The 21,215-nt window shown below is 40.8% G+C and overlaps 2 protein-coding genes across 4 annotated transcripts in view; one reads left to right on the forward strand and one right to left on the reverse strand.

Annotated features, from left to right (window-relative positions):
• The window catches only part of LOC122073884 (chaperone protein dnaJ 1, mitochondrial), a 33,072-nt gene extending 29,168 nt beyond the window's left edge, over positions 1-3,904 (forward strand). For 2 of the 3 annotated variants that reach the window (XM_042638565.1, XM_042638566.1), the window contains exons 16-19: positions 1,258-1,306; positions 1,428-1,497; positions 2,729-2,818; positions 3,486-3,904. In XM_042638565.1, the coding sequence (XP_042494499.1) occupies positions 1,258-1,306; positions 1,428-1,497; positions 2,729-2,818; positions 3,486-3,585 (309 nt within the window). In that variant the 3' untranslated portion in view covers positions 3,586-3,904. Of the gene's footprint in view, positions 1-1,257; positions 1,307-1,427; positions 1,498-2,728; positions 2,819-3,449 lie in introns of all 3 variants that reach the window. The other variant, XM_042638567.1, reaches the window with a different exon arrangement.
• Positions 3,905-4,574: 670 nt separating this feature from the next.
• LOC122073885 (1,2-dihydroxy-3-keto-5-methylthiopentene dioxygenase 1-like) lies at positions 4,575-6,244 on the reverse strand. The gene is made up of 4 exons (XM_042638568.1): positions 5,661-6,244; positions 5,513-5,576; positions 5,096-5,430; positions 4,575-4,975 (listed from the first exon to the last, which is right to left on the reverse strand). Exons 1-4 carry the CDS (start codon positions 5,670-5,672, stop codon positions 4,862-4,864), a joined length of 525 nt encoding a protein of 174 aa, XP_042494502.1. The 5' UTR covers positions 5,673-6,244; the 3' UTR covers positions 4,575-4,861.
• Between the last annotated feature and the right edge of the window lie 14,971 nt (positions 6,245-21,215).

Raw genomic sequence — 21,215 nt, forward strand, 5'->3', positions numbered from 1 at the left:
ATAGGAAAAAGGTTATTTACACCTGCCACATCGCAAGGACTTCCTATATCCATCCAATTTATTCCACATGGAAGCTGCTATGTTGATTTTGACCGTTGGATAGAGAGGGCATGGTCTGCGGTGTTTTGGAGCGAAAATCAACCACATACGCATCCATTTATTGGTGTATTCTCTTGTAAAAATAGTGTCCATCAATTTTCAGCCATTTTTTTTCATTAGTTAAAGACTTCTTAGTGGATTTTCAAAGCTTGTTTTGTTGTGTGGCCAATTCTGTGAGAGCCATATTAAGATGCTCTCAGGCTTCTCACTATGAGGGCCACTGGGGAAGCTAGTGCCCCTATTTAACATGCTTAATCTCCTTGCCAGTTTATACAAATCACAACTTTTACCTGTCAGGATCCATCAGTGGCAGAGGCAGAGACAAAAATGGCAATAAGTATGGGCTGTGGGTACAGTTGATATAGATTAAATGGAATTTGGTAAAACGTTTTTTCGCACTGGCCCAATGGGAGGGAGTGAGGAACCTCGCTTCACTAAATAACCAGTTGACAGTGTGAGCGGGTCTGTCATCGTCCTCATTATAGTCCTCCTATGATCTTAGGGTAGCATACTATTATAGAAGTACCTGTTCCCTGAGAGAATGCAAATGAATGAGCTTCAATGAAGCAGATTTTGTTCCTCCTTACCATTCTCTCCTAGTTTATTACTGATGGGCGATACCTCATAATGCTAGTACTTCATGAAAACTGAAAGATGTCATTAAAATCTTTGGCATTGTAGCAGAGAGTTAGGAACAAAATCATTCCTGCAGGAACAAGCTCGTGTATGACTGCTTATCATTGTTTAAAGCTGGTAATGAATATCTGCGACCTGTATCAAATCCAACTGTTAAATTTCTTTCCTTTTTCTATAGTCAATGTGGGACTAAAAGAATTGGCTAATGTTTCTCTTGGAAAATGAGCTAACGTCATCAGTATGTGTTGCAACTGAAACAACTATGGCACAAGTGTTCCCTTTTAATTTTTCCATGGCATCTTACTTGTTTCAGATGCTCCATTTAAGGGACCTTTGTGTGTGTGTGTGTGTGTGTGTGGGAAGTGGGGGACAAGTAGACCTCTGAATTAGTGTAGATGTGGACATCATATTTAGCTGCACCTGGTGACTGTAAAAAATCCTTTGCTTGATACCTTTGTGTATCCCTTGCGCTGTTTCCCTCACGGTCTTTTGTTTCCTTGTCTCAATCTATACTCCTTGCAGATACCAAAGGGGGTTCAACACGGGCAACTTTTGGTACTAAGAGGCAGAGGTATAGTCCTGCATCCCATACCATCTGCTTTCAGTTGCTATGACAATTTTCAATTATCTTTCTTATTTTTCTTTTAAGTGTTTTTGCATTCATTTATTTTGTTTTTTGTGAGATATGTTAGGATTACCAAAGCAAGGTATCCTCACAGACCATGGTGATCAATATGTGCGATTCCGCATACACCTCCCTACGTAAGTCATTTATTTTTGTACTTAATAGTCGAATCCTCAATAGCCTTTTATGCTCTGTAAGTGAAATAAGTAGCTGATATGAGAATGTTGAGATGGATAATGGAAAAACTAGAAAAGATAATGTGAGATTAATTTCCAAGGTGATTTAGTTGGAGCAGTATGGGCATTTGCAACAGAGGCCAATGTGTCTACTGCTAAGGAGGAGTGATTCAGTGCAGAATAGAGGAATATGACTTAAAAGAAAACATATGAATGGCTTTCGAGGAAGTGGTTAGAAAATATATGAACGGCTTGGGTTGGCAATAAACATGGTTTTAAACAGACTTAATTGGTCAACAAGATCTGTGTAGCAGACCCCATGCAGTTGGGTTTAGTTGAGTTGAGTTGTTTATTTTCTTCTTATGTATTTATTTGGTTTGGTTGTTGACAATGGGAAGAAACTTCAACGAAGGATAGAATGGAAGAGACAGTGAACGAAGAAAAACAAGAAAATAAATGTTGTACGATACAGGGGTTACAAACCATAATGCCCTCCAATACTGCCACAACCTGGTACTTCCTGTGCCATCAAATATATTAGAGGCTACACTCAAGCCCTCAGAGCACATGTACCTTCCCATTCTTAACACAGTCAACATCTGTGAAGCTGATGAAGCATGTTATTGACAATGGAGGGCTTTGGTGTTTCCATAAACAAACTAATCCAACAGATTCCCCAACAATGGTCTGACCTTTGCAACTGTTTGTTCAGTTCCAGATTTCAGAACACTGCTTATGAGACTGCTCAAGTAGTAGTTAATTAATGTCAAATTTGCCCACTGGTTTCACAAGTTTGCTTCTAGCAGTCAAACTACTGTGTGTTACATGGAAAATTTCAAGCAAAGAATTGACCATTTCCTGCTGCTTGGAAGATTTGAAAGATTAATGTGGCATTTGGTTGTGTAATGGTCTTGAATGCATATACTTGTGGTGTTGAAAGATGTCACATTGGCTTTGTGACTTACAACTTCAACTTTAACTAGCTTATTTGACCTGCATGGAATCTGGAAGAATAGACTGCAGTATGGGGGTACCTACCACTAACAAAATGATGTGTTCTTTTGCAATGTCAACTCTATGAGGTTGCAAGTTGCAATCCATACTTAAATAGTTCTTTGGTGCCAACCACTTGGTAACGTCAGTGTAGCAGGCTGTTCTTAAATATAATTTCATTTTTCATGTTATCTTTCAGCTCATTAAATGAACGACAGCGTGCCTTATTGGAAGAGTTTGCTCTGGATGAGTCTATTCATGGAAGCAGCACCTCTGATGAAGGAAATTGGTGAGAATGTTTTTACTTGTGTTTCAAAGGTTTTAGATAGCATAAAAATTTGTTCTCTCTCTCTCTTTCTCTCTCTCTCTCTCACACACACACACACACACCCAAAAAAAAGAAAAAAACTATGAAATAGTATGACCCTCCCCAGACCCCGTGGTGGTGGGAGCCTCATGCACTGACTACGCCTTTTTTTTTTTTTTTAAAAAAGATAGAAAACAGTACCAAGCATGTGTGTCTAGCCATGTGCATTAGACAATGTTTGGAGTCCTCTAGAACAGAACCATTGATTCGTAAAATTTGTGTACATGTGAGATTACTTAATCGACTGGCTATTGGTGTGAGTTGATATCTCAAGCTTTTTGAACAAGGAAACCTGTTTCTTATCAACCAACAGCTCATCTCACTGAAAGGCTAAATTTCTTGATTAATGTAGTAATGTTGCCTAGCTAGTCTTTAGGTTATTTTCTCAAGTTCATGGATTATGTGGAATTACAGCAACTAAAAGGCACAATGCAGTTGAATATATATTAAGATTGACATTTTTTTTACTAGGTATTGTTTGAATTTTTTTTACTGAATTTCAGTAATTTCTTCACTTTTCCGTCTGTAATGACGGTTTTGGAAATGGTAACAGGCTTTATCAGCAGCTATCTACTGGTTGAACTTACAGGTGGCAGCAAATTATTGATCGATTGACGGATTCGAGGTTTATGCTTCAAATCATGGCCTTCTTATTGATTATCCTGTTGCTGAACAAAAGCATTGCCTGAGGGTAAAGTTGAGCTAGCCTCCAAAGTCCAAGCAGGGCCAAGAGATTTCCAGGTTTCCTATGCAACTGATGAATCTGCGGCAAGAATCTGTACATGCTGGAGTTGTTGTCATCTTCTGTTGAACATTAAAATTGCTGAGGTATTGAAATTCTTAGAGTCCCCACTTTTCGCACAGCCATGTTTTATGATCCAATAACTAGAGTAGAATCTCATATCGTTTTGGGGTCAATGCCAATCTAGATTGGATTCTGACGTCGTTGTTTGATGTATAGAATTGATTTTTCCGATTATGATTAATAAAATTCCTTTCTGCTGTCAATTGCATGTTCCGTCATACTGCCTGTTCTCATCAACTCTCGCTCCCCCACACCCCCCCCCCCAAAAAAAAAAAAAAGGGCAGCTTGTTCCTTTCTGTTTGCTTCTTTTAGCTTAGATCCTGGCAGCTTACCATGGTCGCGTGGGTGATTTTGTATGCAGTACATGAGTCCACAGCAGCAGGGTTGTAGGAATCAGTATCATACAGCTGATCTGTATCAGTCTTGGTTGTGACAGATATTGATACAAGTACCTGACCAATAGGTATTGCCCGATATGGTACGATTGTGGGTTTCTTTAATGAAAAAGCCTTTTTGATTCAGTATCCGACTGGTATGGGTGTGATTTCATAGACTGATACCGGGGTCCCGATATCGTGAACCAAAACCGTGGTTGATAGCATTGCAATCGGGATTCCGATATCGTGAACCATCCTATCCTCCGCTAGACGGATAGGATTTTTTCTCTATATACCTTTAGGGAAATAGGCTACCTGTAGTACACGCTCTCTCATAATTATTGACACATTTTCTGTTCTCAATAATTATGTGGCCCCGTAAAATGAACTGACTTACTAAATGCATCTCCCTCTACCCCCTCTGAAACAAATTTGGCTTTAGGATCCCTATTTCTTATCTTTATCAACCTTGTCATTACGTATCAAACATGTATGATTTTTCTACACATATATGTTGAAAATTTTATTAAATATGTTCTCCATTTGCATAAGATAGATACAACCATCAACCATGGATGGGTAAGACATGGAATGACAGATACCCCAGGAGTTGTAGTAACATGGTAATTGGGTCTGTTGTCTAATGAACAGGAGGAGGCAGACACGGTCACACGGGATGGTATAATATAATATATATATATATATATATATATCAGATACAAACACACAGATATAGAGATAGATGCAAAGCAACTCAAGGCTGAACTCTTTAAGTGAAGACGCTTAGTGAGCCTCAAGGGGTACTAAGCTACTGACGTAGGCTTTCCTGGCCGGATGCTCCTCTTGTGGACGGTTAAATGGAGTCCACACTGGCTCCTCCACGAACAACCGCATCAGCTGCCACCACCACCACCATCAGTGAAAACCCATCAGGCAAAAAAATAATAAAATTTCAAACTCACCAGTGATACATGCAAATAACAGAGATTGACAATGGATCTATAATACTGTTCATACCTTGAGGTAGTTACCAGTGTCAAGGGCGAGACGATGGTAAATCCCAGAGGGCAAGACGATCATGTCGCCCTCCTTGATCCAGATGCGAACCCAACGATCCTCCTTATCCCTCACATCGAAGTACCCACTTCCTTCCAAGCAGTAACGTATCTCTTCGTTGGCGTGGATGTGCTCTGTGTAGAAGTTCTTCACCTTCTCCTCGTAATTCTCCAATTTCTCTGGGCTTATATCCAGAATATCCATGTAGTTATAGCCCCTGCTTTCTCTAATATTACGCAGCTCCTCATCGTTCTCGTAATTCTTTGGGTTCAATTTCCAGGACAAGACTCCCAGCTCTGCCAAAATCTCATTCAATCAAAAACACAAACAATAAACGGGTGAAATACGGTTAAGTCAAAAAAGGAAAAGGGTCACCACCTTCTAGCTTTCTCAGAGGCACGAACTGTTTTTTATCCTCGCTGCTCTCCTCCATGTACCATGCCTTACAAGTTAAACAAATATCACAATCAGAACTATAATCGATTAGCTGAAACAGGATCAAGGGAACATCGTAAGGTAAACCCACCTCTAACGCCATCTTCGCTTCTCAATTCTCAAAAGTTCTCTCTCAGGGGTCAATCTACAAACACCCTGCGTACCAATTTGCAACTATCACAGTCCTCCCTGTCTCCACCGATCGGCCATGAAAATTTATAGAGAAGTGGAGAATTTGGAATCCTGAAATTTGCGTGGCGTATCTGAATTTTGTGCTTCGTGTTGAATCATGCATGCTTCGCAGCGTCACATCTTAAAGATCATGCTTTCGCTGTTTGTATTTAATCTCCACTGTGACCATGTGACCCATGTACTGAACCCAGAGTGATAATCACCTCATGGGCACCTTAGATAAGATGATTTGAAGATCTCTCTCTTATCGTCTGCTTGAGATGCTCGAAGAGCCACAAGTAGGGTCGGATTCCTTTGAACCAAATAAATTTATCTTGGGAAGGCAAAGGGATACATCGTCACTTATATCGTCACTTGATAGATAGCTTCAGTTGGGGCAACAGGAGAGGAGACACGAGTTCCTCTGCATGAAACATCAACTTCCACATTTTCTCATACAACCTGGGAAAAAAAAAAATAATAATAATAATAAGGGAAAAGGTTGGGTACACAGCCGATATCAAGTATGCTAGCACCTATTGTGTCTATATCTCTCTTTCATTTTTTTTGAAATGACCCTCATATCTTTCTTGAATGATACTCTATCATGTGTTCCTATTGGTGCTATCAGCTAGCATACTTGATATCGACGGCATACCTATCCCTCTCCCTAATAATAATAATAAATAAAAGAAAAATCCCCTATGATGTAGTGATCTCCCTTTCCCTTATTCAATCCTCTGTGGAAATTTGGTTCGTTTTGTTTTCCCTTATAAACTAATTGCAATATTTAAGGCAGGCTTTTGATTACAAAGGGAATGGGTCTTGGATCTCTTGTATTTAAAAGGGTGTGTTTGGGTCCCACCTTAATTTTGGGCTAATAGACCCACAAAGGGCCAAAACAGTGTTTTGATTGGATTAGGGTTGAGTTTTTCTTCACCAACGGTAAGGATAATATTTTTATCCATGGGTTCTGGCACTTTGATGAAATTACGGAAGAAATGTCATAGACACTTCGGATAGTCATCATGTAGATTTTTCTTCTTGTGCCGAGGAAAAACATTACTTTACTCTTCTTTAGATCATATTTGCATAAGAATGCAATTGTTATGTTTCATTAAGCATGATGTTAATTGAAAGAGTTGATTTATCACCAAAAAAATAAGTAATCAGGCTTAGGTGTCAATTCAGGATCGAAATCATAATCGTCTTGCTAAATTGTCTCATTAATGAATGAGATGGTATTTGAATCTGACTTTGGTAGCAAATAATGAAAAAAAATGGACACTTTTAGACATGATTCCCAATAATATCAGTATTGTTTTAAAGGGTATATTTCATGTTCTTGTGTTCAAGTTTTATGACTATATTTTGATGTATTGTGAATTTGTCATAATCTTTTATCTTATAGAGGTTTTAGCTAGTGGACCTTTAGTTCTATTTCTAGAAACTTGTTTCGTTATTCTCTACTAAAACCATATCCAAACTTGTTTATTTTGTCATTATTAATTTTTAGTTATCATTTTTAGAAGCTTACATATGATCTTGGGAGTTTCAATAAATAAAACCATGAAATTCATCATGATTTCATCTTTTAAATTGTTTTTAAAAACAAGGGATACCTTAGATCTTACGATCAAAAAAAGATCCACAACATTAATAAGCCATATTGTTAAGAACCATTAAAATTGTTCTCCTTTATATATTGCCTAGAACTCAGGAATTGTCTCATCCCATCCCATCTCGTCAGTAATTAGGACTGGGCCTAAGTTTGGTTCGTTAACTAAATTGAATGGTTATGGAATTGGCACCTTTGGTACCAATACCAAAAGGACTCATCCCAAATACCGAGAATTATCCCGATTGATAAAAATAAAGAACCAAATACAAGGTAACAAAGGTAAATGACTATTTAACTCTAGGGTAAGAGAATACAACTAAAATATAGAATTCTAGCAACAAGTAGTGAGTGTGCTAAATGGCTAAGAATGTGGAAGAGTTTAGTCTCACATTGGTCAGGTAGTGTCTAATTGCTTTTTTTTTTTTTAGAAGGGTCTCTCCACCCTAAAAGCTTGAGCTTCTGTGTTGAATACCATCATATTTGCAAGAATTTTCTTGTAACACTTATGTGGCTGGACCCATTTGAGTGAGATGTGTCGTAGTTTTTACACAGATGCTTCTACTATTTGGCATTCGTCAATGTTTTTTGTTCTTTGGGGAGTTAGATTCCACTATATATATGTGCACACTGCACGTATGCTCAATGTAGGACACGTGTCCCATCTACTACCATTTAGAAAGAAAAGGGGCATTCTCAAAAGTAAAAATAACATGTCCAATGCTAAGTGCATGTGCATTGTGATGTAGGTGCAGTGAAGCTACGCTTTTCTATGGAGGAGGGGGAGCGGTTAAGGGTTTAGATTCAGAGAAATTGCTTGACTGACCACTTGTTGTTGGTGTCATGTCTGGATGAATTTATATTTGAATTTTTTATTTACTAACCTCGTTGTTTCTACTATAAGTAGAAAGAAACATGTGTCAAGGCTGAGGCAACAAAACCAACTCGTAGGAGCAATTGTAGTTAACAAACAAGATACTTTCATACCTATCATGACAAGGCCAGGTGTTAGTGGATGATCACACTTACTCCAAAGTTGCTTGGCCTTTAGTTCTTGTCATAAATAAACATCTGAATATTGGATAGAGGCTCATCTATGGTTTGGTTATTCAACTTCAACAACAATTGAATGTAGGAGAGTTTTACATTGTCAAGAACTTGTAGAACACACTTATCACATTCAAAATCTTTGAAATTGTTAAAACACATGTAGGGTTGCATACCGCCAATCACTATATAAAACTGTAGATGCCCCTAATGGTGTAACCCGGGTGTTATGAAACAACATCCAAGATGAAACAACCTTACAAGTCCTTTCAGTAGTTGTTGCACTTACTTACTAGACCATAACAAAAACCTACTAAGTTGAGATCAATTGAAAAGAAGTAAGAAACTCACAAAAGCAGTAATAAAATGAAACAAAGGAGTGTCGAAACCACAGAGGTAGAGAGTGTGTAAGAGAGACATCTAAGAGTGACTAAAAATCATATCTAAGAAGTTGCGACATCCTCCATTGATAGAAGAGAAATGCCTCTTGGACGTATCTATCCAAAGAGCCTCAACAGTTTTGTCCCCCAAAGAGACATTCTAAGAAAAGAGTCAATGCTGTCAAATGGTCCAAAAACCATACTCTAGATGAGCGTCATCTAGCTTCGACCACCTAGCCTAACCAATCGTCTGCCTGCCTCATCAATATTTTGAATCTTCATTTTATTATAAGACACTTAAAATATAACATCTCTCCCTCCTAAAATCTTAATTATATCCTATTTCGAGTGAGTTTCCTACGCCCATGGTGAATATGGGTGCTTCAAATGCATCCATGAGATTTTTTTTGGAAGGTACTAAAACTTTTAGGAAGGTATTAACCCCTATAGGGGTTTGTGAACCCTACGATAGAGTGGTGAATCTCACTAAGGGGTGAAGAAAAACTTTGTCCTATCCTTAACGCCCTCAACCATTTGGGACTTCTAGTTTACTTTTGTCAAAGTGGAAGAAACAAATTATATGTTTTTCCCTCAACTGACTGTACCTTTAATCCATAGAAATGGACATCCTCACACTTTGTTTAACCTTTCTTTCCTAGTGTAGTTTTTTATGCTTTCAACTTTAAAATAAGAAAATATTTAGAAAAAATGGTTGGTAAATTCATCAATAGATTTATTAGCTCGTCCCTTGATTGTCACAATTTAAACTAATCAATAGTGAAGATATTCAGATAGGCTACCAACTTCTTCTTTAGAATCCGTTTAGGACCACTAATCACTAAGAGAATCATAAGCTTCATTTCAATACTTGAACCTCGAAACACAAGATTCCATACACAGATCAAAGTTTCCTTGGCTTTCTTCTCACTTTTCCACCTAGCCTCCAGAGAGTAGATCTCTCTCTTAGCGTATCACTTGTAGATGATTTTTAACTATGTAATAGATAATAGGCATTTATAGCCCTTTTTTTTTTTTCTTCAACACTAATATAAATAAATCTAGCATAGCTTCAAATGATCCTGAATCTTCTTGATTTTCTGGGGATAAATGGAAAAATGATGAATAAAGAGAGGCAAAGCCTATGGACAAAGCACTCCCCATAAAGGTGCCAAAATTGAAAGTGGATTGATTGAAGCAACTGAAACTGATCAAACTAGATTGAAACGGATCAACTAAATTTCTTCACTGACATTTTGCAAGTTGTTTTACATGGCATCCCTCAAGTACGTCTATTATCTATTAAGTAAATAAAACCTAGCTTCCTTTGAAAAAAAAAATAACAAAAGCACACCTAATACATGAGGCTCTTGCCATGGCGAGGATGATCATAATGTATATAGCCTCATTAGGAAGTTGGTTTTATCTACTTAACAGATAAAATCTGTACTCTTGGGAGTTCATGTACTAAAGGTGTACAAAAAGCTTGGCCAGTCCTAAGCCCGATTGGGGCCTAGTTAGGCTAAGTGTTTCAGCCCATGGAGCGGGCTTCGCTGAAATTTTCAGCCCTGATGCCTAGTCGGCCTTGGGCTGAGCCCAGCTCAACCCAACCCAAGCCAACCCAACCCTACCCTACCCTACCCTACCCTACCCTATGTACAAAATAAATATATTATATTATTACTATATATTTAATAATATAATAAATATATTATATTACTACATTAACATATAAAATGTCATATTTTTTAAATGTTTCCATTCACGATCAGCACCTTTATTTTAATCACACCACCCATGTGACGTCGTGTATCTTTATTTATTTATTATTATTTTTTTAAGTATACATTGTTGGTTTTGAAGTTTGAGAATGAGTGATCTCTCTCTCTCTCTCTCTCTCTCCGTCTCTCTCATTTAAAGATCAAATGCCGCTCCTCATGCTTTCAGAAAAGCTTGTAGATTTGACAGACAGAGATCTCTTCCTAGAATCATGTAATATCTACATATCTATCAGGGGACCTATTCATTGCCCCGCATATAATGGCATCTATACGCCGCCCACCAATGAGGGCTGCTAGCCAATTATTTAGTCAGTAAGAGAGGCAGGGAGATTGAGGAGAGAGAATGAATGGGACGTTGAGTTGCAGGAGAGAGAGAGAGAGAGAGAGATGTATACACCGCAGTACTGCACATTTCCCTATATTTGATTAGCACATATAAAATATCTAGATTTTTTTATGTTAGTGGATGGTTTAGTTGATTAAAATAAGGGCTACTTGCTAACTTGCCGACTTGTGTGCTTCAACCGGAGCCTTCTCAATCAAACAAAGAAACACTGACCGGCAGTTTGACAACTCGCTGATTTGAACCTCCAATGGAATGAGGAATTGAGGATTCATCTGATGCCTTCTCTAATGAATGTGTTTTGTTTAGAAAAAAAAAAAAACCCATTCAACTAACCAACCAACCTTAACAAGACTTAACCAACCAACCTTAACAAGACTAAAATAAAGAGATGAGTTTTTCCACAGCCACACGCAATCTAGGGTGGTTGAGGGGTTTAGAGAACGGATCATGCAACATTTAGGGGTGGGGGATTATTTTCAACGGTTCGTAAATAAGGGGTAGAAATTTATGATCAATGATGCCATTGGTTTCCATTATGCATGATGAAAGAAAAAAAGCCTATCTAGTGCACGAGGCTCCCATTAGGGGATGAAAGGATTGCTTTCATCAAAATAATATGATACTAACAATAATTCACATATATATATATATATATTTATTTTGTTTCCACCAATCCTCTTAAACATTCTCCCATCATCTTCAAATTGTGACCCAATATATAGTCATTACCAATATGGTCGTGGGCTTGGCTCCTCTTCAATCTTTTGAAAATACTGTTGAAACAAAATAGGGAAAGAGCTGTGGGGTTTCGGAGGTCCTCTCCTCCCATGCCTTTGTTTCACCAAGTTTGGATCTGTCATATACTTGGATATACATGTGAGGATCCAACATATGCCCCTATTCACTCTATGATGATAGAAAGTGAGATAGATGTTGGATGTTCACATGTATGTCCAGGAGAACATATGTTCAACCGATTCAAATTCTGTTTCACTTGTACCTTCAAATGATTGGAGAAATCTATGATCCCGCTCTTGATAGATCATTGTATTTAATGAAAAAAATCCCAAAAATGCCTTTTGGTCACGTGGTTGGTCCATTAGTGCCATTCCATCATATAAGGGCATGGTTAGAGTGCACTTATCTATATGGATTGGTATCGGATCACCTATATTGGACAGCTTTATCTTGATTTTCTTAAAAATATATTTTTTTATTTTTTTTGTTTATTGTTTATTTTTTTTTAACATTTTAACCTCTAGCACATACTATTTAATCGATGCAGTATTGACCAAGTATCGGGATTGACAACATGCAAAACTAATATGGATCATCGGATTCAATACCAATACCTCAAACCTTGTATAAAGGTCTCAACTCAACAGTCGGTTCCATCTAGTTTGATTGGTCTAACTTGTTAGTGTGAATAATATGATTGCATGTACGAATTTTTTTTTTTTTTTTAATAAAAAAATAGGATTCAATTCTCTATCTGACTGAATATATAGTGTATACTAGCGTCTCCTATGTTTATCTTTCTCCCCCACACGATGGGACATACATGTCATTTCATAGGAGGTAGAAAGAGTCAGACACAAGAAGGCCCTAGCATACGCTACCCAACATGGTAGCATATAGGGAAAAAGAATGATGCTTGCCTGGGTGCAGTCTACACCTAGACATAGCCCCTTGAATGACAAATCCGCTCCTTTACCAAACAAAATATCCCCTCTGGTCAATGTCCCTACATGTCCCCTCATTGATCCATGCTAGTGTAGGGCCACGTGACTAGGTAATGTTATTCTTCCAAAAAAATGTATAAAACAAGGATTTATTTATTTATTTATTTTTATTTTTTACCTGGTAGTGCGCTCCTAAGCCCAATCATAGGGGTTGAAAATGACACCCTACCCCCTTGTTGGATGCCTTAATGCACGCTCTCAGTGGCCCTATGTTGTTGCAGGGGCCACATGACCAGATAGTGTTCTCTTTCTCACAAAACAATACAACTTTTGATAATGACTTAAATTATTCAAGCTCCCTCCTTCCCCCCCCCCCCCCCACCCCACAACAAGAAAAAAAAAAAATCACTTTCAAATAAAAAAAAAAGAAAAAAGAAAAAAAGTTTTACCTTCAATTAACAAACTCTGGGGTATTAAACAAGGGGCAAATAGAAGAAGATAACATGTTCTAAATATACTTACAGAGCTGTCATTTAGACAATCCCCTTAAAAGCATAATGAGAAAATGAGAAAATGAAAAAATTTAGATATGCCATTCAATACAAATACCTAAAATGAAATATATTTCCCAAGTATTATCTTTGGGTATACAAATATTGATGCATTGCTAGAGCAATTTAAAATTTATTATAGGACAAAGTTTTCTTTCATAGACCAACCCCATTCTAGGGTTCACAAACCGCTATAGAATTTTAATTCCTTTCCCAAAGAACCCTATGATACCCCATTGTATACATTTAAAGCATTCACAGTTCATGGCCTTAGGAATATAACCATGGTTTTAGTGCATGGTATCGAAACAGATATCAACCATCTCAAAATGGAGCATAAGCACCCTCTTGCTACCCATATGCGAGGCGTCGTCTTAGCCTTCCCTGACCAGGATCATTCCCACCCTGTAGCATTCGTGATCGGCCTCCTCAACTGTGTATCGATTGAAAGGCAGGGCAGCAACCAATATGATATCGAAATGTGCCAGCTTTGGATCACCCATAACAAACAAAAATGCCCCTCTGATTTTCCTTTTAAAAAAAAGGATTTTATGATATCTTTTCCCTTGATCTATGCCGTTCAACCGATATGATATTTTTCCACTATCGAGATTAGATACATGTAGAACAGATTTTATGACTCTAGAACTATTTTTCCTCTTAAAAAGTAAAAATTCACTTCTTTTTTTTTTTTTTGTAATACTCCTTCTTACCTATTTAAAATTTAGGAAAGAGAACAACCCTACGAGTGCAAGCATGACGATGCATAAACGAGTGCAAGTATGACAATGCATGAGAACATCTTCAACGAAAGGGTAGTACTGACCTTCAACTCAGCATTCTTTCTTCAATGTTCTTTTCTTATCTTGGCTACCAAACATAGCCTAACATTTTTTAATAGCCGCCCTGACCCATCCCATCGTCTTCTGTCCCACTGCAAGCCGAATAGATCACCACCACGTCACAGTGCACGAACTCCGTCGGATCCTCACACCGGCCAAGATGTAACGCCCCTTGTGGGCCAAATGCCATTGAATGTAAAAGGCTTCCTCTCCCTTGTCTTTGACTTTAATGATAGGTCGTGCTTCGGGAGTTCGGATACTACCCTTGTGCTTTAGATACTGATGCGGTAAAAATTGATCGGATGACCTTCCCTGTAGTTCCTGGTGCACCAGTCGACCTGCACAAAAGAGATGACAGGGGAGAGCTGGGTTGACCCGACGGGGGACTCTCTGATGCCTAAGTTAGATCTTTCCACAGTAGCTGCTCAAGAGAGCTTTTCTAGTAAAAGGAGTGAGCGATCAATCCCCCATGATGGAGGCTTACCTTGGTATTTATAGGCTACTGATGGAGAGAGAAGGAGGTGCGTTTGTGGAGAGTCCAGTTTAGGTGTAGACATGGTTTTAAGTATCTCCGATACCGATACGATATCCTCCGATATGTATCTTAAATTTAGCCGACCGATACGATACACACAGATACGATACATGAAATTTTTAAAATCCTTTCGTATCGATATATATATATATATATATATCCTACAATACATACCGATATGCATCAATACACCACCAATACACATCGATACGATATGATATACCTCGATACGACTCTATGAAAAATATAAAATTGAGGTAAAATGTACGTTTCGGTATGTATTGGTACGTATCGGTGAGTATCGGTATGTATCGATCGGTATGTATCGGTATATATCGACACGTATCGGTGAGTATCCATATATATATCGGTACGTATCGGTGAGTATTGATACGTATCGGCGCTACGATCATATAATGGCCAAGATAGGTAATTTTTCAGAAAAACACGATTTTTTGAAGGGTTTTTGTTCCAAAGTTGCTGTCAGCCATATTTCTCTCTAACTAAAGTGAAAATCAAGGTTGAGAACAAGGATTTTACATTTATAGGACAACTACAGACCTTGAATTTTTAGTACGATACCCTCAATTTAGTGTTTATGCATAATACATATTATCAATAGTTTTTTTTAACAAATTATTTATGCAAAAGTGTTTAAAAAAATGTTTCCTATCCATTTATGCATGTATCTTTAGCGTATCTTAGTGTATCTCCGATACGATACGATACCCTCCGATACGTATCTTAATTTTGGCCGACCGATACAACGATCGATACCGATACTTTAATCCTTGGGTGTAGAGTTCTTGAGGGGAGTGGCACTGTGATTTTGGGAATATTCTGGGTTCCAGGGCATATTCTGGGAATATTCTCCATTGATCTCAGAGGTGCAAGTCGTGAGAGGGGTGGACGCCTTTGATGACATGTAGTGGATAGAGTCATGCCCGCATGATCAAGGATCATGTCCCTTGAATGTAGAGTGGATGTGTGCACGTTTTTGAGTGCATTACTTAATTGTGTTGAGCCGAGGTGACAGGTTGGTCGAGCCGAGGTGACTGGTAGCATGGCTTGATGGAGGGCCGAGGTAGTGGGTCAGTCCTGTTCAGGTTTGCATACACGCTTCAGTCGTGCTGAGGAAGGGGACATATTTTGCCTCAACACCAGCCCCCCGCTCTAGCAGTTTGAATCGATCTGCTAGAGCATTTAATTCAATGCGAAACGTACTGCTTCACTTTCTCAGCTGAGGCTACTCAACGGTTCGAGGACGTGGTTGTCGCTTGTTCAAAGGCGAAGGAGGCAAAGCACCTTCATGGGGAGCTGCACAAGATCACAGGCCAACTGGAGGTTGAGAATAAAATGACCCGATCTGAGGAGGTCCGTGCCAATGATGTCGGGTTGATAACTGGAGAGATGAAATAGGAGGTTGCTAAGCAGCTCAATGCCAACAGCAACTTGATGAAGGAAAATGATGCTCTCTAGGATGAGTTGTCTGAGACTCAGGGTGCTCGCAAGGAGGAGGAGCTCGCAGCTAGGGTTGGTGAGTTAGAAAGGTAACACTGGGCCAAGCTGGAGGTCAAAGAGGTGGCTGAACCCCTAGGCCTGTTAGAAGTTGGTTGACATTAACATTGTTTCGTTTCACGTTGGCTTGGACGATGCCATCCTATTCATCCAGAGTAAGATGCCAGAATACGATCTGACGGACTATGACTAGCGCATTCCCGTCCCTGCTACTTTGGTGCGGCTCTGCGGTTAGATCGACATTGGTGAAGAGGTGATCCGACTCGAAGGATAGCCAAGTGAAGAGCTAGGCCCGTGGATTAGCCCCCCGAGATTAGCCTTGTATATATATATATATTTTTTTTATGTAGATGTCTCCTTCGGGAGTGATGTACTTTGAGGTTTTTTTCCCCTTTTTTTGGTGAATGGAAAATTTATTTTGATGTCATCTCTCAGCATTCTTGTGCTTCTTTCTTTATTTTCCTGTACTTTAAGCCGGCTCAAAATAAATAACTTTTGGAAGAATAAGGACTAGTACAGCTGTCTGAGTGTGGCTTCGTTCCCTATCTGAGCTCGAAATTGATCTTTCATGTCTAGCTTATGAGCTCTTGAGGTGCCAAGCCTGTGACTAGCCATAGGGGTGCCGAGCTGGGGCTCGATCTTTTGATGTGCCTTGCGTTAAGGTCTTTTGTGGTGCCGAGTCGGGGCTGAGGCTTGCATGCTTTATTACGTAAGGTCTTGAGGTGTCGAGCCGTGCTCGGGCTTATATGCCTTAATGCATAAGGTCTTGAAGTGCCAAGCCGGGGCTTGAGCTTACATGAATTAATGCGTAAGGTCTTAAAGTGTTGAGCCATGCCCTGGCTTGCGTTCCTTAATGCGTAAGGGCTTGCGGTGTCGAGCCATGCTCGGGCTTGCGTGCCTTAGTGTGTAAGGGCTTGAGGTGTCGAGCTGTGCTCAGTCTGCATGCTTTAGTGCATGCCGAGCTGGGCTCGGGCTTGCATGCCTTAGTGCGTAAGGGCTTAAGGTGCTGAGCTAAGGCTCGGGCTTGCATACCTTAGTGCGTAAGGGCTTGAGGTGCCGAGCTGGGGCTCGGACTTGCATGCCTTAGTACGTAAGGGCTTGAGGTGTTGAGCTAGGCTTGGGCTTGCATGCCTTAGTGCGTAAAGGCTTGAGGTGCCAAGCTGGGTTTGGGCTTGCATACCTTAGTGCGTAAGGGCTTGAGGTGCTGAGCTGGGGCTTGGGCTTGCATGCCTTAGTGCGTAAGGGCTTGAGGTGCTGAGCTGGGCTCGGGATTGCATGCCTTAGTACGTAAGGGCTTGAGGTGTTGAGCTGGGGCTCGGGCTTGCATGCCTTAATACATAAGGGCTTGAGTTTCCAAACTAGGGTCTGGTCTTAATAGTGCCGAGCTTGTACCTCGGTCCTAGATGATGCCGAGCTGTAGCTCGGTCTTAAATGCTGCTGAGCGGTAGTCTAGTCTTTATGCCTTAGTTGTTAAGGTCTTTGTTTCCTTGGAAGAGCCAGATATTTGGGAGAAGTTTCATAGTATATTGATGTGTGGTATGCACTTGGGACAAATACATTGCTTCGAAGTAGAATCTAATCCGCTCCGTGAATAAAATTGAATAACTGAGATATAGAAGCTAAGGTGCTAACAATATAAAATCTATAAGACTAACACCCAATCGATGGGATTTCAATGCAATCTACTGATAAAACTGTCTACTGATAAAAGTGTCTACTGGCCTCGGTGATTGGGACAGTAAGCAGCTATTCTACTGGCTCGGCTCGGGTCAAGAGGCTTTCATCTCGGCAATCAACAATTTCTACCGTACATGCTAGGCCCGAGCATGGTTTCTTGATAGATTTTATGAAGTTTGCATAGCATTCCCAGGATTCCTTCTGGATGAACTTGCATTCACCAACTCCATTGCTGGCGGGGAATTTGACTTTCATGTGCTTAGTGGACACAATTGCCCCAAGGCCATTGAGACCAGGTCAACCAAGGATTGCGTTGTAGGGTGAGGTGATCTTGGCAACCATAAAAAAAAAACCATGGTAGTGGCTGTCTGAGCTCCCTGTCCGATGGTTACGGGTAAGTCTACAACTCCTTTCAGCTCTACTGGTGTGCCTGAAAAATCCGTACAAGGGTCCTGGAGTTGGCTTTAGGATCCCAGTGCCAAGCCCTAGTTTTGTGAAGGCTTCGTAGGACATGAGGTCAACGGAGGCTCCTGTGTCCACTAGGACCCTGTGGAAGGGGTAGTTGGCCACCACTAATTGAACCACGACAACGTCATTGTGAGGCCAGTTCAACTCTTCTAGATCTCTGTCAGAGAATGAAATGGGTGGATCCATTATGAGGGCTTTGACAGGTTGTTCCGTGATGCATACGAACAGCGCGTGGGCTTTGGCTTTTCTGATTGATTCCACTGTGGGTCCACCCATGATTGTTAGAATAGCTGGACCCACGGGCTGGTTATCGTAAGCGTTAGCTCAGTCAGCGACTGGTTCCTTCAGCGGCTCAGTCCTATCTCGGCTCGACCTTGCATCATCTCTCCTTGGCCTGGGCCAGTTCCCTTCATATTTCTACATCAAATACTTGCTAAGGTATCCAGCCCTGATGAGCTCATCAATTTCCCTTTTCAGAGAATTACAGTCTTCAGTGTCATACCCATGGTCTCGGTGGTATCAACAGTACCGGTTGGGATTCCTCTCCTCTAGTTTAGCCGTCATTGGCCTGGGCCAGCGAAAATACTTCTGATCCTGGATCTCTAAGAGCAGGTTTGTTCAGGAACGATCAAGTTCATAATGCTCGGGTTCATCAATGTCAAGCGGCCGATCTGTTCTATTCTTCTTCGGCTCACGGGAATCGTCCCTAAGCCTCAGAGTCCTTTTCTTCTCCTTCTTTGACTGATCACCCCTATCAGCTATCCCTCTGGCGGCTAGGACTCCCTCCATGTTGGCTTATTGATTGCATTGTCTTAATAGCTCGGACATTGTTTCTGGCAAGTCAAGGGCCAGAGACTGAACCAGATCAGGGTGCATTACCCTGCATTACCCCATTGCACAACGTGCTATACGCCACTCCTTTCGATAGGTTTTTTTACCTCCAGTGTCATCTTGGTGAATCGGGCAAGGAACTCTCTTATAGTCTCTCTCGCTCCTTGCCCCATGTTCATCACGTTTTGTGTAGTTTACTTCTACTTCATACTTACTTGGAAACGTATGAGGAACGCTCTTGTCAGGAGGATGGACTGTGGCAGCAAGTTCGACATCCATACCAGTGCAGCTCCTTTTAATGAGGCTGCGAAGGCTCGGCAGAGAATGGTGTTTGACCTACCATGAACCGTCATGGCCGAGCTGTAATACAGCAGATGATCATAGGGATATGAGGTGCCGTCATATCCATTGAAGACGGGATCACGAAATTTGAGGGCAGCTCGACGTTTATCAGTTCGTTGGATAGTGCATTATGGGCCAAAGTTACAGTTATGTCGGTCGGGTGCCTTTGCCTCTGCATTCCTTCTACTCGCTCAGTGAGGCACTGGATGCGGCTCTCCAGGTTGTCCCTTCTCACCTCGGCTCGGTGATCCGGGGATTGTCGTTCCCTTTCACCTCTTCTGGGGCTTCTTCCTCGGCCTTGGTGACCACCAGGCCGATCCTGACCTTGCCGCGGTGCGCCTCTGGTCGGCCTGGTGGGCGAGTCCTGACCCTAGTTAGTTTATTCGCGTTTAAAACACGTTTAAAACGGCGTCCCGTTTTTTTGCCGTTTTAAACGCCGTTTGCCGAATTTTTCACAAAAATTCGGTAAAAAACGGGAACGGGGCTATTGAAAGTTTTTTTGCCGTTTTAAACGCCGTCCCATTTTTTTGACAGTAAAAAAACGGATTTTAAAAAATATAAACGTTTTAAAATAGAAACGTTTAAAACGAGGCTATTTTTTTTTATTGTTATCTAGGTATTTAGAGAATTATAATGCCAATTTATGTCTATATATTGCCGTTTTTTTGACACCGTATTATTTAAATATAAACGTTTAAAACACGTATCGTCCATTTTTTATTTTTTCCCGTTTTTACCGTATTTGACCGTATTTTTGACCATCCCCGTTCACGTTTTGATCCGTTTAAAACATGCCCGTACCGAACAATGTTTTTTTGCCGTTCCCGTTTTAACTAACAGAGGTCCTGACCCCCATGGGGTTAATCTCGCTGAGCTGTCCTCTAAGAATTTTCTCCTTTTTCTCTGTGCGGACGCGTGCCTCTACTGAGTCTTTGAGGCTACAATTGGCGTCTTCCTACCCGGGGTGGGGTTCTATGGGTATCATGTGTCTCTGGACTATGGTGACGCGTGGAACGACAAGCTCTACCATTCTAGGTTGGAACGAGACCTTGTTTGCGCCCCTTGATAGGGGAACGAGGTGGTACCAAGTGAATAGTACATGACGTTCTGGCCGACCCCCTCCTTGCTGTTAATTGAGGGGTGACACTGTTGTCATGAGATTCATCATTGAGTCGTCTGCCCAGAACCAGCCTAGGCGGCTGAGCTGAACTAGTCCATGGCACTAGAAGTGCCAAGCTGAACTGACATATAAAGTCCTGCACCAGTGCGTTTGTCGCTAACACCTGTAGTTACAGGCTCTGCATCTGCTCTTCCATGTTTGGGTGAGTTACCCGAGATGATGGGACATGGTGAGATAGCTGAGGGTTCTGCTCACGCTGATCCCCCTCTCCCTGGGCAACTTGCACATCAGGCCTAGTTTGTTGGGGTCCTTGTGGAGGGGTCTCTGCTGGGACATTCTCCTGCTCTGCCATTGGTGGTGAATGGGGACTTCCAAGTGGTAACTCGCGGGTGGATCTTACTCGTGTTGTCGTAGAAGAAACGACCTTTTCACTCCTTAATTGCATTGGTCCAAGGTGACTTTTTGTAACCGATTCCCACGGATGGCGCCAATATGATGAGGTAAAAATTGATCGAATGACCTTCCCTGTAGTTCCTGGTGCTCCAGCCGACTTGCACAGAAGAGATGACGGGGAACTCTCCAATGCCCAAGTCAGATCTTTCCACAGTAAATGCTCAAGAGAGCTTTTCCAGTAAAAGGAGTGAGTGATCGATTCCCCATGATGGAGGCTTACCTTGGTATTTATAGGCTGCTGATGGAGAGAGAAGGAGGGGCGTTTGTGGAGAGTCCAGTTTAGGCGT

The sequence above is a fragment of the Macadamia integrifolia genome, chromosome 3, assembly GCF_013358625.1.
Source record: "Macadamia integrifolia cultivar HAES 741 chromosome 3, SCU_Mint_v3, whole genome shotgun sequence".
Taxonomy (NCBI): domain Eukaryota; kingdom Viridiplantae; phylum Streptophyta; class Magnoliopsida; order Proteales; family Proteaceae; genus Macadamia; species Macadamia integrifolia.

What these genes read in the sequence shown, in the direction of transcription:
- LOC122073885 (XM_042638568.1), bottom strand. An exon ending in GCCTCTGAGAAAGCTAGAAG is followed by an intron (nt 5,431 to 5,512) that starts GTGGTGACCCTT and finishes AGATTTTGGCAG; the next exon opens with AGCTGGGAGTCTTGTCCTGG. An exon ending in ACACTGGTAACTACCTCAAG is followed by an intron (nt 4,976 to 5,095) that starts GTATGAACAGTA and finishes TGGTGGTGGCAG; the next exon opens with CTGATGCGGTTGTTCGTGGA.